Genomic DNA, 21,332 nt, shown 5'->3' on the forward strand with positions numbered 1-21,332 from the left:
AAGAGGAAACAGAGAAACAGACAAAGAATAAACAAGGGATCTTCTACAAAATATCAAATCACTCTAAATGAATTAACAAAGCAAGCTACATTATTATCAATTTAAATATTTGAACGTACTGAGCTAAGAGCTAATTGACCCCAGCCACGGTGCTAATAAAACAGCATGGTAGACTGGATATCAAAATGAGATTTGCCTCAGAAACATGTGGCCGGCCTGCTCATTATGACCTGCCCCTCTATAATCCCCATTTGCCGCTCATCCAGCTCTGTCATGCCTGTCCTGTAATTACATTGCATGCAATATCACAGGGAAATGCTAACAGATTCAACAAATCTCTGATCAGCATTAAAGACTTACAGTGATTGGGGACGTCTGTGGGGCTGCTTATCACAGCCCTGTGTGAAGGCGGAGCGCTGGGGTATCAGAACAGGCAATATGGCTAATTTAAGACTTTATAATACACTGTTAGTATCGTAAAAATAGCTAATGTTTGTTTGAATTTGTTCCCTAAATACATGTAGTACATTGTAATTTAAAATTGAAATATGTTTACTTGATTTATTGCAGATAGTTAAGTAAGAAGATTGATACCAGTCTAATGTCTATAGTAAATATAAGGCTACAGCCAGCAGGTGGTTAGCTTAGCTTAGTGTAAAGACTGGAAACAGGGGAAACAGCTGACCCTGATCTTTCAAAACATAACAAAACAAAACCTCAATTTGTCATTTTAGCAAAAAAACTCAACTTGTCACTTTAGCTTTTATTTGAATCAGACAAACAAGATATAACGTGTTAAAACGCTTTAGAGGAGCTGTCATGCTAGCTGCTGTTGCCCGCCTTCAAGCTAAGTTAAGCTAACTGGCTGCTGGCGCCCTGGCAGTAGCGTCATATTTACCGAAAAGACCTGAAAATGTTAGTGATTTTCTTATCTTACTCTCAGCAAAATAAATAAGTGTATTTTCCAAAGTGTCCAACTACTCTTTTAACTGCTGTATGGCCCGGAAATCTCATTTTAGGCTGACATTGTAGCTATCGAGTTGGTTCCTTTGGTAGGAAGTTGCTCATCAAAATACGCATTTGTGTGGCTTTGGCGGAAAAACAAAACGGTTCATGTGTATTTATTGTTTCTTTCTTTTTGCTATTAGTATTGTGGATCTTTTTTCCTCCAGGTGTAGCTTACAGGTGAAATTGTTTTCCTGCTAATTGTAGATTGCATGATGTATCCTTTAAAAAAAAATCACTCATTTTATGCCGCAACACATCCCCAGTAATGCTGAAATGATTGGTTCATTAATAAAGTAGTTGATCGAAATAATCAGCAACATTTTTGATGATCTATTATTTAGGTAAATCGTTTGAAAATAAAAAACACAAAACAGTCTCTGGTTCCAGCTACTCGATGGTTCCTGTGCCTTTCTGTTTTATATCATTGATTTAAGATAAGATATTCCTTTATTAGTCCCACAAAAAGGAATTTATAGCAGCAAAGTAGATAGCAGACATAGGCGGAGCATCAATAAGAAAGAATAAATTGTAAAACCAAATAAATAAATAGAAAAATAATGAATTTATTGAGTATCTTTGAGTTTGGGACTGTTGGTCAGAGAAAATAAAACATGTAATCATGTCCCCTGAGAAATTGTTGTGGTCATTTTTCACAATTTCACATAATGTTATTGACTTAAAGATTATAAGGGAAAAAGACAACAATTAGTTGCATTTCTGGTCAATATAAGCAGTAGTAGTAATAATAATAATAATAATAATTGACTTGTTCAATGTTCTTATTTCTTATTAGAACAAAAACAGATACGGCATCAGGTAGTACAAACTCACTTCTCAACTTCCACATCAACTCACACTGCTGATTTTATACACAAACCAGTTCTAATCCATATTGTGACAAAAAGCCTAACGATCTGGAGTTTATATCCGGGACTAGGTGGAGATGTGTGTTAAGGCAAAGGTGGGAGAATATGAGATAATGTAGAGAGCTCTCCTTCTCTCTAATCAGCATTAATGATCAGAGCTGTGAGGATTAAGAACCAATGTCCCAGTAAAGGAGCTTTGCACTGCCAAATGTAGGACCACTGGCTCTCCTAAGCTGCCTAATTTGCTCACATACAGACGATGCTACAGCACCCTCAGATTGGCTTAAAGGCACAGGGATGGTATGGAGTGCCTTGTTGTGGCCAGCTGTGGGACTGCAGGAGGAAGCTGTATGGATGGACACATAAGAAACACACACAAAAAAATCACAAATGCTACAAAGCAAATGAAAGTCAAGCAGGGGGCAATTTCTCACATATCACTTCAGTCAACAATGACCCTTTGATTCATGAAAAATGATTACCATCACAAATGAAAAGCTGCAACTTCTTCTTGATCTGATTAATGCTTGTCTGCTAAAAAAATATATCAAAATTAGTTAGATGTCCATTTCCATTCATAAAACACGTGCAGCTCTGTGTGCGTGAGAGGAAAACAAATGTGTCCAACTACGTAAGCTCAGGTCATGTGCCAGAATAAGTTGAGAAACCCTTTAACCAAAGGAAGTATAACGCATATGATCAACCACTGGATTCACTGTGTTTCATGGGTAGTAACAGACAAGTAAACAATGCATTCCTGCTTCCCCCCCTGTTTTTATACTCTCAGGCTACGGAAGTATGTCAAAGTCACAGGGAAGAAGAAACAGGCATCGTGATTAAATAGGTCATTCACAAGACCAATGTATGACAAGCAATACACCAGAAAGATGGTGTTTTGTGGTCACAATATTTTTTCATAATATTGAGGTTATTGTAACTACAGTGCTTAACTTCGATGAGAGAGAGAGAGAGAGAGAGAGAGATAGAGAGAGACATTGAGACAGAGAGGAAGATGGGGCAAACATGTGACAGTGTTACTGTGGACTCATGAGGATTTCAGAGCAAAACAGTGGTTGTCTCTGTGTGAAACAGGCAGCATGGAGAAGGCCTGTGACATTGATTTCGCTTTACCACTGGGATCTTCTTCCTCTTTCTCTGCACAGTCAATGCGGCAAATGAGACGGTCTTGCCTGAAACATCCAAAGAACAAAAAACCTCAGAGTTTCAAGTTTGGAAAATGAATTTAAGTGCATATTATAAATCCATAATCTATGCAAGAGCTGGTATAATTCCTCATATTGTAGAGGACAATCATTAAACAACAGTTGGTGCTTGGGTACATAATTACCAAGGGAGGTGTGGAAGGAATGGCATGTAATGCTGATTGGCATTGTTTTTGGATTACTTAATTATATGTAGACTTATGTATCTTCTTGTACTGGCTAAATCGGATATGCTATGGGATTAAATGGGGTCTTTAAAACACTCCTGCATCAGGCTAAGTTAAATAAAATTATATAACTGCATATCATCATAATGAGTTTATGTGAGCACTTTGAGACTTGAAAGGAGTTTGTACTGTAGAGGCTGCAGATAGTGTGTAATCAATACAATGTGACTGAATGTGAGTCGATAGATTTGAATGGATTATATAACTCAACTGTAAATACCATCATAATGGTTAATGTTAATCATATCTCAATGGTTTTTTTTTGCACTCTGTCTGAGAAACAAATGCACTGGCTATCTATGGGGATTGTATTTAAAAAGACCATAGTAATTATGGATAAGAAAAACCCTTCACCTCTACACCTATCTACATAAAATATGCACAATTTGACATGAATCATAATGGTAGCATTCACATTTGCATTGTGCCTGGAAACAATCCATATAGGACTGTTTTAAATATGCATAGCACAACTTTTAAACTGTTTTTTAACATAATTTATAGCTTTGCTTTATCATAACTTGCTGATTGTAACATTACGTCTCTGGTGTGAGCATGAGGGGATTTCCTTTTCTGTGACTGAACAAGAGTGTCAAGACAAGGACACCAAATGCTGTGGGGCAAAGGACAGGGAATTGGATTTGCACTGTAGCCTAAATGCAAACACATTAAGCAAAGCAAAAACTGTGGAACAATATCTAGGCTTACTGTTGTTAAAAGAAGAGGCATACAACCCTAAAATGTTAAGCAATCGTTACCTGTCAGGCGGATTCACATCATCAATACAGGTTGTGGTGGGAAGTTGTTCACATCCATGTTTGAAATCTGTCTCCTGCCAGGAAGTGGTGAAAGAAGCAGCAACAGTTAGGCCACTATGCCTTCAAAATAAAGGTTTTCACAAAATGAAACAAACACACACACACACACACACACACACACACACACACACACACACACACACACACACACACACACACACACACACACACACACACACACACACACACACACACACACACACACACAAAGTCGTATCATGTAACCTGTCTGAAATTTGAAATGTAACACACTATAACCTAAATAATAAAATATGAACTCACTTCACCTCGTACATTTTCCTGTGACCACATTCTGTGATTTATTTCCTTTTTTTTTTTACAATACTGTGTTTACATGGAGCATTTATTTTAAAAATTAAAGGACAGGACATATTTGTATTTTTTTATTATCATTTTATTATTTTTTTGGGGGGGGGGATTTTGAGGTAAGGGGAAACGTTCTGTATTCAGAACTTATAATTGTAAAAAACTGTAATAATAATAAAAATATGTAAATTTGAAAGAAATAAAGGACATAAAAACAACACAATTACAATTTTCCTATTACAAAGAATGCTGTACGCGGCTCATAGACTGAAATGACGACTCAGTTTTCTGTTACAAGCTATCAACAGTTTAGTTTAATTTGAAAGTTTATATAACTGGAAGTCATGTTTCCTATTCTTGTCTAGCTTGACACAGTTGGAGGACTGTGTATGGAGGCGAAACATCTCGGAGAAGTGTGTACCGACGGCGGTCAAACAGTTGTTACAGTTACAGTCGTTACTTGTGTTGCCATGTTTGAATGTTTAGTTTGTTGTTGACGGTTGGAAAGGGGCAGCGTTTCCATGACGGCGGTTACCACGGCGGAGGCGTTCCATGATGGCTAAACTGAAAACTTAAGGAGCAAACTTTGCGCAAGGAGTCTTTTTCTCGGACTTTCCCTGTTATCATTCTAAAAAAAACCCAATAACAACACTACCATGGCTACTTCTGTTTCAATATGGGCATTTGCTTTGAGTTTATACTTCGGCGTGTCCGAGTGTCACTTTTCCATACCCCTCAAAATATACACGGGGAAGTACAACGTATCCTCGGACGTGGATTTGACTCGCCGCATCGTGTTGATGTCTGACGCAAACGGCCTTTCTTTGGCCTCTGATCCAACTGGTACCGTGAGCTTTCTGGACATGGTGAATAACCTGCAAGGGGACTCTGGAAGAGGCTACTACATAGAAATGTCACTTGGTACCCCTGGTCAAAAGGTAATGCCACTACAGCTGTTAACAGTGTATTGTTTAGATACCTGTATAATTTGTACAGGTGCGTTTTCTGTATTTAATATTCATGGTTCTTGAGCAGAATTACATTTAAATACCCCTTTCTTTCCTTTAATTCATTCCACTTTCGTTTTCTCACTTTCCTTTTATAGTCATTGGATTTTCACAGGGTCATGTGCTATATTAAGTCACTTTTGTCAGGTGTGTGTGTGTGTGTGTGTATGTGTGTATGTGTGTATGTGTGTGTGTGTGTGTGTGTGTGTGTGTAGAGCACCATGTGATCCATTGAAGGGGGCTGTGTGTGTTTGTTTCAACCCATGGCTTTGGCAGCCTATGATATTTAAATATACTAAATGACTGTTTTAATATACCAGCAGCAGAAACACCATATGGGAAGAATTGCACGTTGTATTTCCAGGCTGTCTGGGATCATCCTGGGAGAGGACGGTAGCACGGCTGTGGGGTGCAGCAGCTGGCTCAAGTTACAGCCTTGGGGTCAGGTAGACTAAAGCCCCTCTCACATGCACTCACATGATGCTGCCTGTGAGGACCACTGTTTCTCACAAGGCAGCTGACGGGGATTATGAGGCTCCCAAGGAGCAAAGAGCACTCCCACAGTTGTACAAAACAGCACTAGCCCTGGTGCAGGCCCGTTTGCTGCCTATTTTCTTTTGGTTGCACGGAAATATGCATGCGTAATTTAGGGTCATCTTTTTATACCGCTCGTTATGTAAAGTGCCTAACAAGATCATATTAATGATTAAGGAGGACTAAACTGTCCTGGAGGAGTTGAAAAAGGGATTCTCCTGTCACTATTAAAAATACATCACACTTCAGGGTGTTGTAGGTGGTATTGTGCCATAAGAAGATGTGTTTGAAATGGAGCTAAACCCAAAGTGAACTATCTCATTAGTTAGTTGACCTGTTGTTCCCCAGCCTCTCAAGTTAAACAGATCATAGCTTTTAAGACCCATGGGTGACACCGCTCAGTTCCTCAGGCTCACAGAGGCTTATCAGTGCTGCCTGCCATGTCACTGCCCTGTGTCAACCTCTGAGAGGATAATGCAGCACTTGTCAAAGTACAGTTCCCTCACAACTTTCCAACCAGTCCATAGTTGGGCTTTGGAAAATATGCTTGAAATGTGCTAATCTTCTAATCAAACACAACGGTGGCTCAAAGGAGAAAATCCCCCCCAAACCTAAGATTTGTTAAGACTATTCGAAGCAACATTTTATTCCTGTGTGGAGTAGACCATCCACAATCGAGAGCAAGTGGGACACTAAACTATACATTCACTAACAGTGGTGTCCAACCCTGCTCCTGGAGAGCGTACTGCGCTGCATGTTTTAGGCTTCTCCCTACTTTAACACACCTGATTCCAATGATCTGCTCATTATCAAATAGGGATTGACCGATATGTATTTTTTAGGGCCGATGCCGATATTTGTTTCATCAGCCTGAGTCGATGACTGATACAGACTGCCGGTTTTCTTGAGTCGATATTTGCAGCAGACTACTTTTGCACCCTGGATTCACATCATAAAAATTATGCAATGATGAGTCTCAATTTGAAAAAAAAGGAAAATTTATTGAACTTAAAAAAGGCGTCTCCAGCGACACTGTAATGCCTGCGGGCGCCTCTCTGTAAATAATGCCAGAAAAAACCTCAAAAAAAACCTATCAACGAACGCAGCGGTCCGCATCGGCCGATACGATACACCTAAAAAACACCAATATCGGCCGATGTATCGGTCTATCGCTATTATCAAGCATGAGATAGATGAAGAGAACATACTTACAACTGTTCAACTGTTTCTTTCATGATTAATCTCCAGTAGATACAATGATTCAGAAATGATTCCATCACCTATTTTATACATTTATTCCACATGGTAATAAATGCATTATTTTTTGACCGAAAATATTCTTTGACGTATATGTAGTGTCATCTCCTCTCTTTGAAAAAAATAGCATTTTTTTATTTATCTTCGTGTTTCTTTCGTTCTTTAAGATACAGTCAGTGCTTTCTAATGAATCATTTAAACAATTAGTGTCTAACAACAGCTGCTATGACTCAACAGTTTAGTGATTTATATACACAGTGTATTTTGTAAGGTGTCTGTGATTAACTTTTTAAAGGAATGGTATCAAGGATGCCTCACCTGTTCCTAATAGACATTTGTAACAGCAGACAGTTTTACCTGCCATAGCAGGAAAAGCACAGGTGCAACTAATGACTTCTCCATTTCATTAAATGTCCCAGTAAAAGTGATCCAGCAAGCACAAAAGCCTGAAACCAGTTAACCTATATGACCAGTCACCTTTGTTAATGTCATTAAAAACACCTGTGTGTCTCCTGCAATGACATGTCAAAATGAATGCTGTGACAAAGGTATTGTCAGGTGACTTGCTCTCTATACAGCCTGAGGAACAGCTCAAGAGGAAGTAAACATTATTTTTGAACAAATATTACTTTGAATGTTTCACCTATGGATGATTCTTTTGAGGAAAATGTGTTGCAGTCTTTTAAATAAATGGAGGAAACCGTTCCCCTCTTGATATTCCAGCCCTTATACTCATGTGCCCTGTGCATAGTTATAGTGAAACCTTTAAATCGGTTATTAATGCCAGCAGAGCTCAATCCACTTTGGTTGAGATTGGTTATGCAGTGCCAAAATGTCCTGTAACTCAATACTATTGAGTTATACTCTCAATATTATTCCAACTAAATGATGATGTGATTACAGGGCCACGATGTTAAATGAGGCACTATTCAAATGAGCCTCTAATTGTCGCATCTGTTAGCATGTGGCACAGCCAGGCTGAGGTGTCGGCTGGAAAGCCCCACATCTGTTAATTGGTACAAACAGGTAGCAGATGCACGTTGCCGTCATGGAGCCACTGCCAATTTGACAGTGAACGCTCAACTGCAGGCTGCTGCAGCAGCGGGGTAGAGATTTGCCTGAGGCTCAGCAGCCGACCTAAGGGAGGATAGTGTGACAAGAAGAAATAAGCGGTTTGGTGACAGGGAAGTGCCCCAGTCCCTCCATCAACACAAGGTTTTAGTGTTTTCCAATCTGGCCTGTTTGGCCGATTCAGGGCTATACCGGGTATATTTTTTTCAGGGCTGAACTACATTGAATCGGATCAGTGATAGACTTGCATACATAATATTGATGCCAGTATGCTATGCAGCACAGGAGGCAATTCCGGTACAGGTATCGGTATCATAACAACATAACATTTTTTTCGGTATGATTTTAATTATAAATATATATACTGCCATAACGACGTACAGCTGAAACAGTTACTGTCACTCTGCAATAGGCAGTAAAACTGATAATGTTTACTGCTCTTCTTACTAGTGGTTATAACTTTTAAGACAATAGCTGATAACAAACAACAACTTTCTTTAACAGGGCAAATTACCATGGCACACAACAGTTTGTAACACAAATAATATATATATTTATATATACATTATTAATATAATTGTACATTTACAAACTGACACCTCCAAATGGCATTTTAATCCCTGTAAGCCAATATAAACCTATGGATGGGGCCCAGTCAGGATACTGTGATACTGTGAAACCGCCAGAATCTTAAAACAATACTGTGATGCAGTTTTTGCGTCATTCCACCCAGCACTAATGATGAGCATGCTCTAGATAGCTAGACATGGTTAAGGTGTGATAGGCTTGAGAAACAGAGCACAAAGAAGTGGATTTCTTCGTGTAATTGTTGGAATTCCTTCTTCCTTGCCTGTCAAGCATTTTATTATTTAACATGAACTACTTCCTGCTGTTCTGCTCTTTCTGAAACAATGGGAGCCACAGAGTAGCCATGGTGGATTGGTTGTCACAGTTACTGTTGGTGCCTATAAAGCCGAGCAGGCTGAATGAACCCTTTTTATTGATATTCTGTATTTTCATAGATATGTGTCATATGACATCAACGAAGAGCCGCTGTATAGACCTCTTTGTTGTTGAGTCTTTAGGTTGGCGATGGGGCATTAGTTTTATGACCCAGTCATGGTGAGGAATGCTTGCTCGAGTGTTAATGTGGGTGCTGCTCAATAGTGGAGTTGACAGAAGTCTGCAAGCTAATTAGTTCCTGCTCGTTGACTTGATGCGTGGAGGACAACATTATCTCAGCTGCTGTTAGCTGGTCCCCACTGTGCACATGACCCCTTCAAGGATGGCTGGATAGGTCACTCAGTCTTGTTAGTAGCTAGAGGCTGTCATGTTTTGGCTCATATCACATATTAGAGAGCAACTGTATCAGGAGTGCATGGTCATTTTTGGTTGATGGGAAAGCTCTTTACACCAGTTGACACCTGAGTCTCTAGAAATGAGGGGTACCCCAGCCCAATCAGGGTTTTTTTGTACCTGATCCAAGTTTATATGGAATTCCGGCCTATTCCCAGTCCCAAAATGTTTACATATGTGTATAAAAAATATTTGTGATGATCAAAGCTCTGTGTTAGGGTTCCTACACATTTTCCATTTCAAATTTCAAGACTTCTCTGAGGATTTTTCAGTCAATATTACACATCGGAATAACAATTGTTAGATGCTTTAATGGTTTTAAAATCCAACTTTTAATACGCATTTTAAATTTTGACTATTTATGTCATTTTGTTGCCAAGTAATTACAAGACCTTTTTATATACATATTGTAGTTCATATAAGTGAATGAACTCCAAAACCAGACCTGTTCAATGCACAGCATTTTACTGAAGCTAATGCTTAAAGGGTGAAATGAATAACTGTGAACCTGTAACCGTAGAGATGAACAATTAACCAGGAACTAAGAAAAAAAAACATACGTCTTTGCTTCATTGGCTTTAGATGGAGTAAACATACTGTAACTAAATAAAATAATGATAAATAAAAATAAATCATGAATAAAATGTAGACGACGTGTATGGAAAAAATTAAATATACGAGAATTGCAGTCGTATGGCGAACGGTAACCATGGTAACCGGACACCATTCTACAGCCAGCTTGATTAGTTTCATATCATCTACAGGTCGGCTATGCTGCGTTAGTAAACTTGCATTGATTTGTATATATTAATATATTTTATTTTAGAAAGTGAGATAATAGTCTGGAAACAACACAAACATTTTTTCATACTCTTTTTTCCTTTTTCCAAACTGATCCAGACCAAATTACTCAAATTAAATTCCATACTTTTCTATACTGTGTAGGAACCCTGTCTGCAACAATACAATTCAATACATGGGAATGGGAGATGGCACTGATTGGTTTCATTCATTCATGTTACACCTAAAACACACCCATCATTATTTTGTTTTTGCACCCAGATCATGGTCTGTCTAACTAGCACAAGTGAACATTCCCTAAATGCACTTACGCCATGCACTTTAGACCATGCACCATAAATCATTTAAATCGGTCCCCCGGGCTTTGATCTTATCCTTCATCCTTGTCTCTGCAACGAGCTGCCAATCTGCCACAGCTCATTGTAGGGTGAGAAGTGTTATCCAAAAAGGATTTTGTTCCTCGTCCTTCTCTTCTGCCTTCACACTGTTCAGTTCCAACCTGATCACCCAGCTGTTAGCAGCAGTTCTAGCTTGTTGAGAGTGCTAACATCCAAGCTTTGATGCCATCACCCCAGCATACCGCCACGAAGACCAGAGCACTGTTTACTACAAACTGATAGCAGATCTGCAGCAGCCTGTTACACATTCTGAAGGATCTGAGTCTCCTCAGGAAGAACAGTCCGCTCTGTCCCTTCCTGAAGAGCGCTTCAGTGTGAGTCAAGTCCAGTTTTATTGATTTGGACCCAGCCTCTTCACTTCCTCTCCCTGGATAATAACCAGGACAGGGGGCCTCCTGTTCCTCTGGTAGTCCACCACCAGCTCATTGGTTTTTCTGATATTGAGCTTCAGGTGATGCTGCACCATGTGACAAAGCTCTCTATCAGTCCTCTGTACTCCTCTATGAAAAATAGTCTCATAGTGAAGAGCATTTTTCTCACTGGAAATGATTCACTGCAATCATACATGTCAATAAAGTGATAACTTCCATTTCACCCAAAAATACATTTAATGCCACAGTTATTAAATTTCTTAAAAGTCTTCATTGCATAACAGTAATGTATGCGGCTGTTAAGACATTGAGTGGTTGATGGAGGCGTACAATCACAACGCAGTAATTCCAGTTGGTGTCTTTGTGTATCATCTTATATTATTTCCTGATAATCACCGTATCAGTTTTGTGTTTGTATTTACTCAGAATTGTATAGTTGATCTCCCTCTGTGTCTTTTACTCTTCTTCTGCTTTTTCTCTTATTATTATTACTTGCACAAACATGAACTTTAATCTCTAGGTGGTATTTTAAAATCTTAAAGTCTTCTTATCAATGTGTCACGCTGTGTTACAGCTGCTAGTTTTACCCTGTAACTCAGGAGCACTGTAAGGTAGGGTGGGGTCGACCTGAAGGAGAAAACTGGAATGTTTGTTAAAGCAAACACGGCCTTTTGTTTTCCAGGTGAACATCCTGGTGGATACAGGCAGCAGTAACTTTGCAGTGGCTGCGGCTCCACACCCATTCATTACTCACTACTTCGACACTGCACTGTAAGTGGCTGGGACTCTTTTTGTAACAACTACTACAAACACAATTAAAACGTTGTGTAATCCAATACACAAACTCTTGTTAATGTCATACCAATACTGAGTTTTAGTCAAGTTCCACCAGCTGGATATTCCTAGTATTTCTTTAATTGCATGGTCTTTGCTATAAGATGTATGTCTGTCATGCATGTATCTTACGAAGTAGCCCCTTTATTATAGTCCTAGCTCTCCACAAATGTTGCTTTTTATCTCCTGTGCATTGTAAGTATTCACACATCTTGTGTTCTTTCCGTGTTCAGCTCCAGCACCTACCAGTCAACTGGTCGGACTGTGGCTGTCAGGTACACCCAGGGCAACTGGGAAGGTGAACTGGGCATCGACCGTGTGTCCATCCCCAATGGTCCAAATGGGACCTTCACCATCAACATAGCTGCCATCCTTTCATCTGACAGCTTCTTCCTTCCTGGGGTCAACTGGCAGGGCATCCTGGGACTGGCCTATCCCATGCTGGCACGGGTGAGAGAGATGCGCTTTAAGTTTAAATCTCACCTCAAATCTAAGATTGCACAATAAATTCCCCTCCGACTGTTTTTACTGGTAGCCAAGTGTGATGTAGTATGAAAGCAGCAGGTTCAACTTCATTAAAAACGGCAAAAACAGTGAAGAAAAATGTTAATTAACTTTTTTTCACCTTTCACCCACAAAGGATGATTACTGTTGGATTACTGCTCATTTGTGTTTATGATTAGTAATTAGTAAAATGTAACAATGAATAAATGTACTATTGTAACTATTGCCACAAAAAATACAATCATCTTTCTCTAGCCCTGATGTTTTAGAGCTCACATCCATAACTTGTGGATCTGACCTCGGCAGTAAATGTCTGGAGAAAAAGTCCTTTTTAAATGTTTTTCATTCTACCAAAAATGAATTAAATACTGTACTTTGACATACATGTGGACTTTATTTTTAGGTCCAAGTTTGTGAAATATAGTATATCATATTACAAAGAACTAGGAGCAGTATTTTAATAGCAAATGTAGTGTTTAACTTTTATATGAGGTATATAGAACATTGAGATAAGTGCAAGAAACAAGAAACAGACAAATAGGGAACTGAAATGTGAAAGACCCGGAGGGGAAAAACAAGTTATTTGATGATATCAGGGTTTTATCGAGTGAATCAAGCAGAACTGCATAACTTCCTGATGTCCCACATGTCTTTGACAGCATTGAATAAGTTTCCAAACTGAGATCTTATCTGGATGTAGTCATGGACATTTCACATGACAACACAAAAGTTGTGTGTTCATGATTTATTTTCAGCAGCATAGTCAGGGTGTGATGCTTTTACGTAATAATGATTGTTTTATTCGTTCACAGTTTCATTACATTACACTGAATATCAGATAATAATTAAAAAAGTATTATCCAACATATTGTACATTCATTTTTTTAGGTTGATTAACTGGAGTGTCACAAGTTAAATTCTACATTGAAAATCTATCGAAGTAAGCTTTACATTTCAGCTATTGAAATCAAAAAGGTCTGTGATTCAGATCATTTATTTATATTGGACTAATCGCACTTGAAACATATAGCTTTTTAAAGAAGAATTTGAAAATGTGAATGACAGTTACCAACGATCTCTAGACCTTTACAAATCAAGACCCATAGCTGTCAGTTATGTAGACTTGAAAAACATTGTATCAGACATTAATTTTCAGTCAATTTAATTAATTTACAGGAACATCCTATATACAGAATGTGTGACACACGCATAGAGTCAAGGTGCTTCACTCAGTATCGTGATTATTTAGAATGACGTCAGCGTAAACGATTCGGCACAATACATTCTTTCATTCAATGGCGACGACAGTAACCTTTGGGAAAATGCCCGTGATTGAGGGGTAGATACGCTCACACTGACCACTTTGTGCTGCCGTCGTCTCTGGGGTGTTCAGGTTGAACTCGCCTGAGGGCAATTTGTCATGTGTGACATGATTACGTGACATGAAAAACTATCTGAGGAAAAAATGAGAGAGAAAATCCTTTGGTCACTGTCTCGTAATGTACTTAAACCAGTCCACAATATCTCTGTTGCACCATAAGTTAAAAAAAAAAAGTTAACTTTGCCAATCTCAAGTGTAAATTCACAGGCAGATAATAATGATTTAAGTGTAATGATTACAGATAATGATTTAAGTGTTTTAACATGTATGAAGACTAATTAGGAAAAACAAGTTGTCTACCAAATCGTGTATGACGAAGTACAGCCTGTTCTCAGGGTCAGTTTAAAAAGCGCCAGACTTTCAACTGTAAACCCATCCGCCGCATTATTAGACGATCATAGCAAGTGCTCCAGAAATAAGAGTGACAAAATCAGTGTTGGGAGGAGGTCAGTGTTGTGGGCGGGTCAAACAAACACAGCACTTTCACCCAGAAAACCGTGGTTCATGTCCCGTGCATCAGTGTAGTTACGTTACAGAACTACTTATTTCAACCCCACCCATGATCTTTTCCTAACGCTTACAAAGTGATTTTATTGCCTAAACCTTAATGCATAGTTTTATTTAAATTCACAATGTTCCCCGTGTTTAAAACAGCGACAGTGCAGTATTGAAGTATTGATTATAGTAGCCACCAGTGCACCTTTCCTTCTTACTCCCTAAGCCGTGTTAGACTTCTTTTTTCTAAGACTTTATCAACAACTATTAAGGATATAATCATGCTAAAAAATAGTTTTTCAGTTCAGTTGTGTATTTCCAGAACTCACTCAAAAAATGCAAATGTAAAATTTCAAAGCCCCAAAGCTCAAACTGATTAACACAAGTTAATAATTATACATCTCCTGTCTCTCATTTAGCCCGACTCGTCCGTGGAGCCCTTCTTCAACTCTTTGGTGCAACAGCTGGGAATTCCTGACATCTTTTCCCTCCAGATGTGTGGCGCTGGACTGTCAGCCAGCAGCACATCGGACCCCGCAGGAGGCAGTCTTGTGAGTAGTCAGGAGGGACTGAGTATGAATAAATGAACTTAGCAAAAAAAGGTTTGATTGTGAAGTTTTCTCCAAGGCAGAGACCTTTGACCTAAACAGAGTGGACCCTTTTTTTAAATTATGTATCACTTCTGCTTCTAATTCTGTATTTTTGTGATACAGTTTGTGTCTGAAGTTATTTAACACGTGCAACATCAATTATGCGCTTCAGGCATGAAGGACTGTGATGTGGTTGATCACTCCTCTTCTCAGACAAAATAAAATCCTTCACTCGTGGATCAGACATGGCAGCTGAGTGCATTTTAGAGACATAATAGCCGGTATCCTCCTTGTCAATGTGGTTTCTCCATTGGAGGCACAATCTATTTAGAGTGGAGCTAATTAAGCTAAGATAGCATCCTGCTGAGAGCAGGTCTGTCACTGTTATACAAACGGCCTTGGTGCCTCTCCCACTACGTCTCCGTGATATGACCCACTGACACAGACAGATGGATAAGATGGCAGGGTGCTTGTGAGTCTTTATGTGGGAGTATGTATTCTATCAAATTGTGGAGGGATGATATAAACTCTAGTCACTGTGTTGTTTTGGTCACAGCTGACCCATAGAGGAGTTAACCCTTATTTTTATTTTTTTTCCTCAGATCATGGGAGGGGCTGAACCAACTCTGTATCGGGGGGCAGTGTGGTACACCCCTATAGTAGAGGAGTGGTACTACCAAGTGGAGGTTTTGAAGCTGGAGGTTGGCGACCAGAATCTGGACCTGGACTGCAGAGAGGTAAACTTCAAACTCTGCATTGCAACACCACCCATCGCAGTGTAAAGTTATGCCAACGTTATGTAAAATTAAATACCAGTAAATCATGTTTGAAACAGAAAATAAATTACCATTCATTCTTGATCAGTTCATTGTATCTAGGTTACAACACAGAAATGAAACTTGAATTTGAGTTGCAGTACTTTAAGTGATTGTATTTAGGTACCTTTTACATTCTTTAGTTAGCTCAAGGTCCTCCATAGGAGCCTGTTGAAGTTAGAAAGACACTACTGCACTTCACTCTTTCTCCCTTTTCTTTCAGTATAACATGGATAAAGCTATAGTTGACAGTGGGACGACACTGCTGCGTCTTCCCGTCAACGTCTTCAATGCGGTGGTAGAAGCCATCACACGCAGCTCTCTGGTAAGCTGCGTGTCTCCACAGACAGTGATGAAACATGTTGTCAGAGCAAAGCGATGCTGGGGAGGATCGCACATTCACTGCTCAAGGTTGAGTAGCTTTAGAAGGAAGTGTTTCTGCTATAAAAATGTGCGTGCACCAGTGATGTTGTTTTCCCAGTCCTACTTATCATATTTTCCACCTTTTATGTGTCTGCACAGAAACAGCACTCAAGGTTAATTTGAACCTGGATGCAACCTTTGCAATTATTGTACCCACATCCTTGCAGATTAATCCCAAGTGGGTAAATGAAAGCGAACTGTGCTGTACTGACCTTCTGTTTCTGTCTGTCTCCCTTTTGTCTATTTCTCTTTTGGTTCAGATCCAGGACTTTTCTTCAGGGTTCTGGGATGGCAGCAAGCTTGCATGCTGGATGAAGGGAGAGACCCCCTGGAGGTTTTTCCCCAAGCTGTCCATCTACTTAAGGGCCACAAACACCAGCCAGTCCTTTCGCATCACCATTCTGCCTCAGGTACCCGGACAAACATAAACACAAAAACAAGTCAGACCTGCTTCTCCGTCAACTTCTGAGACACAAACACATCATTCTTTTCTGTCATCTCGCAGCTGTACATCCAGCCAATCACAGACGTGGACGGCACGCTGGACTGCTTCCGTTTCGGATTGTCTTCGTCAGCTAATGGCCTGGTGATCGGCGCTACTGTTATGGAAGGCTTTTATGTGGTGTTTGACCGCGTGCAACGGAGACTGGGTTTTGCACTCAGCAACTGTGCAGGTGAGGGTACAAACAAGAATATTACTAAGACAGAAAAGTTTGTACAGTAAAACTTATCAGATCATGTGTCCAAACATCGGAAGTTAACAAATTGGTTTACTGTGCATTTTAAAACATAAGTTAGGATGGTAATGTGGAAATAAGTATTCAAGTTCTACATATTATACCTATATTAATATTTTAATCAGCCTTGTGACGTTTGTGGCAATCTCAGTATATTATCTTTAGTGGGTTTTTAAAGTGCAAAACTCAATAGTTCACATGACTGACATTTACACAAAGAAATGGGCTCCATTCGTACTCAGTCATCAACATATCATCTTAAATTAACAGAACACTTGATATCATAGAGACTCAAAATCAGTCAAATGTCAGTGTAAGAAAGTACAGCGATAATGTAATAGTAACTTTATTTATGTAGCACCTTTCAAAACAAAGTTACAAAGTGCTTTACAGGACAATACACAAATGGTAAACAAACTGTTTAAAGGTTACACAATATTGAGCTAAATGAGCTACATATATAATACAATCTAAAATCATTTAAATAATCCATAAAATGAAAGTTAAGAGAAGGCCTTTTTATATGAATAGGTTTTAAGGAGTTACTTAACAGATAAAAGTTAATTCAGGCCACAAACCCTGTGAAATTACACAAAATGGGTTTTTTAAGGGGGATTTAAGAGGAGCTCGGCGATCTGATCTCCTCAGGGAGCCTGTTCCAGAGAACGAGGGCTCCAAGAGAAAAGGCCCGGTCACACAGTAAAGCTGAGGTAATGAGTAATAAATATACACGTACTTATTTACAAAGTGGTTGTATGAAAATTAAAACCCAGAGGAAAGCTGGAACCCTCCATTTTTGAGAGCAGAAGCTCATTAAAGCTTTTAGAAAAGGGCCATAGGTTGAATCTCTCTCTCTAACAAATGGCAAAATGTTACATTCATCCATCACAAATGTTGCTGATGATATTACCGTATTGTCCCGTATAAAAGTGTTTATTCCTGGAAATCCGCCTGAAAAAGGGTTGTCTTATAATCAGGCTTGTCTTATATTCGGGACGGTGCTTTGATTAACTGATGATAAATTTATGTTCCAGTAAAACCCAGATCATTTCCTGTTGATGCTAAACAGGAGAGGTTAAACTTTAAACAGTGATACTTCCTGTAGTTTTGAGTAAATATGATCTTGGGTAAGGCTTCCCACGCTCATCTTAAAGTACAAAGATCACCTTTGTTGTTTCGTGTTAAGCAAAGACTTGGAGCAGATGTATGCTGAAGGTTAAGGATGCAGGCTTGTGACAGTAGGGCTGCCAGCTCTAATTTCTGAGCTGGCTGGTAAAATCGAGACAGAGATCTATTCTCATCAACTATTGATGAGTTGCCCTTGAGTAAAGAAAATAACTTTAAATGACTTCTTCAATGATGCTGCTGAGAGGCTGCCAGTTTAACAGCCAAACTACATGGGCTGCGTACGCTGTTGCCGGCTGCCCACAGCAGAGTGCGTCCATTATCCAACTGAAGCTGCTACATGGGTTAAGGAAGCTGCCACACCTGTTCCGGTGCCGCTCAGCTCTATTTTTACATGGCTCGTCTATTTTTTGCTCTCTGTCGGGTAAAAACAACATAGAACTGTATAAAAAACAAGTAAAAATCTGTTTGTAATAAGATACATACCTCATTGTACCAGAGGGCAGCGTGAGGCAGCACAGCTCGCAAACCTGCAGAACCAACTGCATCAAACTCAGTGGCACAAAGTGAAGCTGGCTGCAGCCACACACTACCACTGTAGTTTTTGTAGTAGCTAAAAATCTCTGCTGCACCCCCCCCCCCCCCCCCCGACTGTATGTATGCTATAGAAACCACCACAATCTACACCATATGTAGTTTTTATTCAGCAGCGGCTCTGTTCAAATATATGTATGAACATGTTTAAGACACATTGCAACTCTCTGTCTTGTATCGCAGTGAGTGGTGGAGTGGCTCTATCAGAGATCGCAGGGCCCTTCTCAGCAGCAGACGTGGCGGCCAACTGCTCTGGCGGGACGCTGAAGGAGCCTTTAATGTGGGTGATCTCCTACACCCTGATGGCGGTCTGCGCCCTAGTCCTCATCATCCTGTTGCTCCTGCTGGTCCTGCCGTGCCGACACAGAAACCGCTCCGGTGAGATTACTGACGAGTCCTCTCTGGTCCGCCACCGCATCAAGTGACTGAGAAGAATAGTACGGATGGACAGGCTGAACAGCGAGCAGAGCCCATCCACAGCGGTGGAGAAAGGGGCGAGGCTCGGCCTGCACCGAACAGTGACGCTCGCCTGTCTGACTGACTCTAGATTGCACTCATCAGCTTGGCCCACGGAGGTCGACATAGACCAATCAACTGCCTCTTGACGGGAAATTCCACCACGAGAACACTTCTTAAAAGCAGCTGTTGATGTATTTAAAGTTCCGATTTCTTGTTTGGTGGTGGCTCTTTTTTATCGTCACTGATAATTGGTCATATCATGTCACATGACACAGACGAAGACATCCAGTGGAGAAGAAGAAGAGATGCAGTTGCTCCATTGACTGTAGCTTTAAAAGTTCATAGTGTCATGTAGCTACAGGACAGTTTTTAGTATTTTTCAGTATTGCTGTCTTCACCTTCAGGCTTATTCTCTTTAGGGCTGTCAAAAGGTATTCTGGGAAATGTAGGACATCACTAACACAAACAGAAGGGTGAACCAAAGTTTGAAGCCACAAAAAAACCTCTTGATGCAAACTAAACATCACACCAGCAATAACAGCAAGACAATCGCTAAGGGTGAAATTTCTTCCTTACAGGCAGTCACAGGGCAGCGGTTAGGGGAGGACATAAACCGTACGTGCTCAACAACCCTTGGTGCAACAATTTAAAAGTTACTTTTTTTATTTACAGGCAACCTGTGTATAATTCATTCCTAAAGATCTACGACCTCTTAAAATGTGCCTTCTCAGTCTGTGATCAGTGCAGGGATGTTTGTTGTGCCTTTTTATATGTTGAAGATAACGTCGTCCTCTGAAGTGAAATGAATGCCCGTGTGTGATGGCGTTAAGGGGAAAAGCTGCTCAAACAATCACTGTTAATAGGAAGAATATTACTAGAGGTTACACACATGTTTACGGTGCCTGTAGTGCCTTTAAGTCTCAGTTCATTGCTAACATACACGGATATACAGTATCAGCAGTTTGAGACTTTCTCTGCTGAAATGCACTTTTAAGAGAAGAGTCAATCAAAAGTGATATCAAGCATAAGATCAATAATTCTCAATCTGTTATTCAGTTTGTTGTATTAATGTAATTTTACTAATTCTGTATACGTCAAAGTTAAAATCTCTTTGAATGTGATTGTATTATTCCAAGTGTTTGCTTTTTAGATGCAAAAGGGCACATAATTGTACTGCACATTTTATACAAACACTAAAATAGAGCATTTTTCAGACACAGTTGGCTTTCTAGCAAAAGATGACACACCTGTCGGCAATTAAAAGTTATCAAGTGTTTACAGTCCCTTTACACTTCTGACGGCTTCACACGTGCAAGTCAACAATACAGTACATGAAACACGAGACTGTGCCACACAATTAAATGAATGGAAAATGTGCTTGTTGGTTGTGAGCAGAGTATCAGTGACTCAAGCTGCACAAATGCGTCACTGTCAGCCAGAATTTAAAGTTGTCGAGTTGAAGGTACACATGAATCTTTGAATGTTAACTTAGTTATAAGTGGAGGGGTTATACGGTGCCAAAATTGTACTTGTGCTGTAAATAAAAGAGCGTGTGACCAAATCAAAGATGTAACTCATTTTAAATGAATAAAGATGTCTTTTTATGAAAGGTTAATCAGTCAGAGTCAGTGGGGACAAGTTTGATGTGGCTTGTGAGTGACATCTTGTGTTGACACATGGTATGTTAATTTACTGGCTCACCTATCACCATTAATTACATTTCAATCCTATTTACACAGGCTAAAATAAAGACTATTTCACACAAATATACAAAACAAAACATAAAAAAGTAATTGGAGCTTCATATATGAATCTGAGCAGAACCAAAGGTATCGTTGAGGCACTGATTTAAAAATGTATCTTCGCACTTACAAAAAAATGTAAACAAACATCTCAGATTGTTCATCTCTGGTCCTCATCAGTCGTTTTGATGGTTCTGTAAATGAAAAAATAAACAATTAGTTTCTTGTTTCGTGTTATAATTGTGGGTTTTTACATCCATAATTAGGATAAATCACGCACTACACTATAAAAAATCAGCTTGTATTAAAGGTCCCATACTGTAAAACGTGAAATTTCCATGTATTATTATTATGAAGCAGGTCGAGGTG

The 21,332-nt window shown here is 39.5% G+C and overlaps 1 protein-coding gene across 1 annotated transcript; it reads left to right on the forward strand.

Moving 5' to 3' along the window:
* Nucleotides 1-4,978: 4,978 nt before the first annotated feature.
* Nucleotides 4,979-20,770, forward strand: bace2 (beta-secretase 2). The gene is made up of 9 exons (XM_083914312.1): nt 4,979-5,407; nt 11,947-12,035; nt 12,332-12,548; nt 14,898-15,029; nt 15,671-15,805; nt 16,107-16,208; nt 16,567-16,716; nt 16,812-16,980; nt 18,946-20,770. The coding sequence occupies exons 1-9, from the start codon at nt 5,126-5,128 to the stop codon at nt 19,185-19,187; spliced, it is 1,518 nt and encodes a 505-aa protein (XP_083770438.1). The 5' UTR covers nt 4,979-5,125; the 3' UTR covers nt 19,188-20,770.
* Nucleotides 20,771-21,332: the final 562 nt, after the last annotated feature.

The sequence above is a fragment of the Echiichthys vipera genome (assembly GCF_963691815.1).
Source record: "Echiichthys vipera genome assembly, chromosome: 5".
In the NCBI taxonomy this organism is placed as follows: Eukaryota; Metazoa; Chordata; class Actinopteri; order Perciformes; family Trachinidae; genus Echiichthys; species Echiichthys vipera.

Excerpts from the sequence above, each read along its gene's own strand:
- bace2 (XM_083914312.1), top strand. The coding sequence starts at position 5,126 with ATGGCTACTTCTGTTTCAATATGGGCATTTGCTTTGAGTTTATACTTC. Across the intron at positions 5,408-11,946 it reads TTGGTACCCCTGGTCAAAAG|GTGAACATCCTGGTGGATAC; the intron begins GTAATGCCACTA and ends TTTGTTTTCCAG. Across the intron at positions 12,036-12,331 it reads CACTACTTCGACACTGCACT|CTCCAGCACCTACCAGTCAA; the intron begins GTAAGTGGCTGG and ends TTCCGTGTTCAG.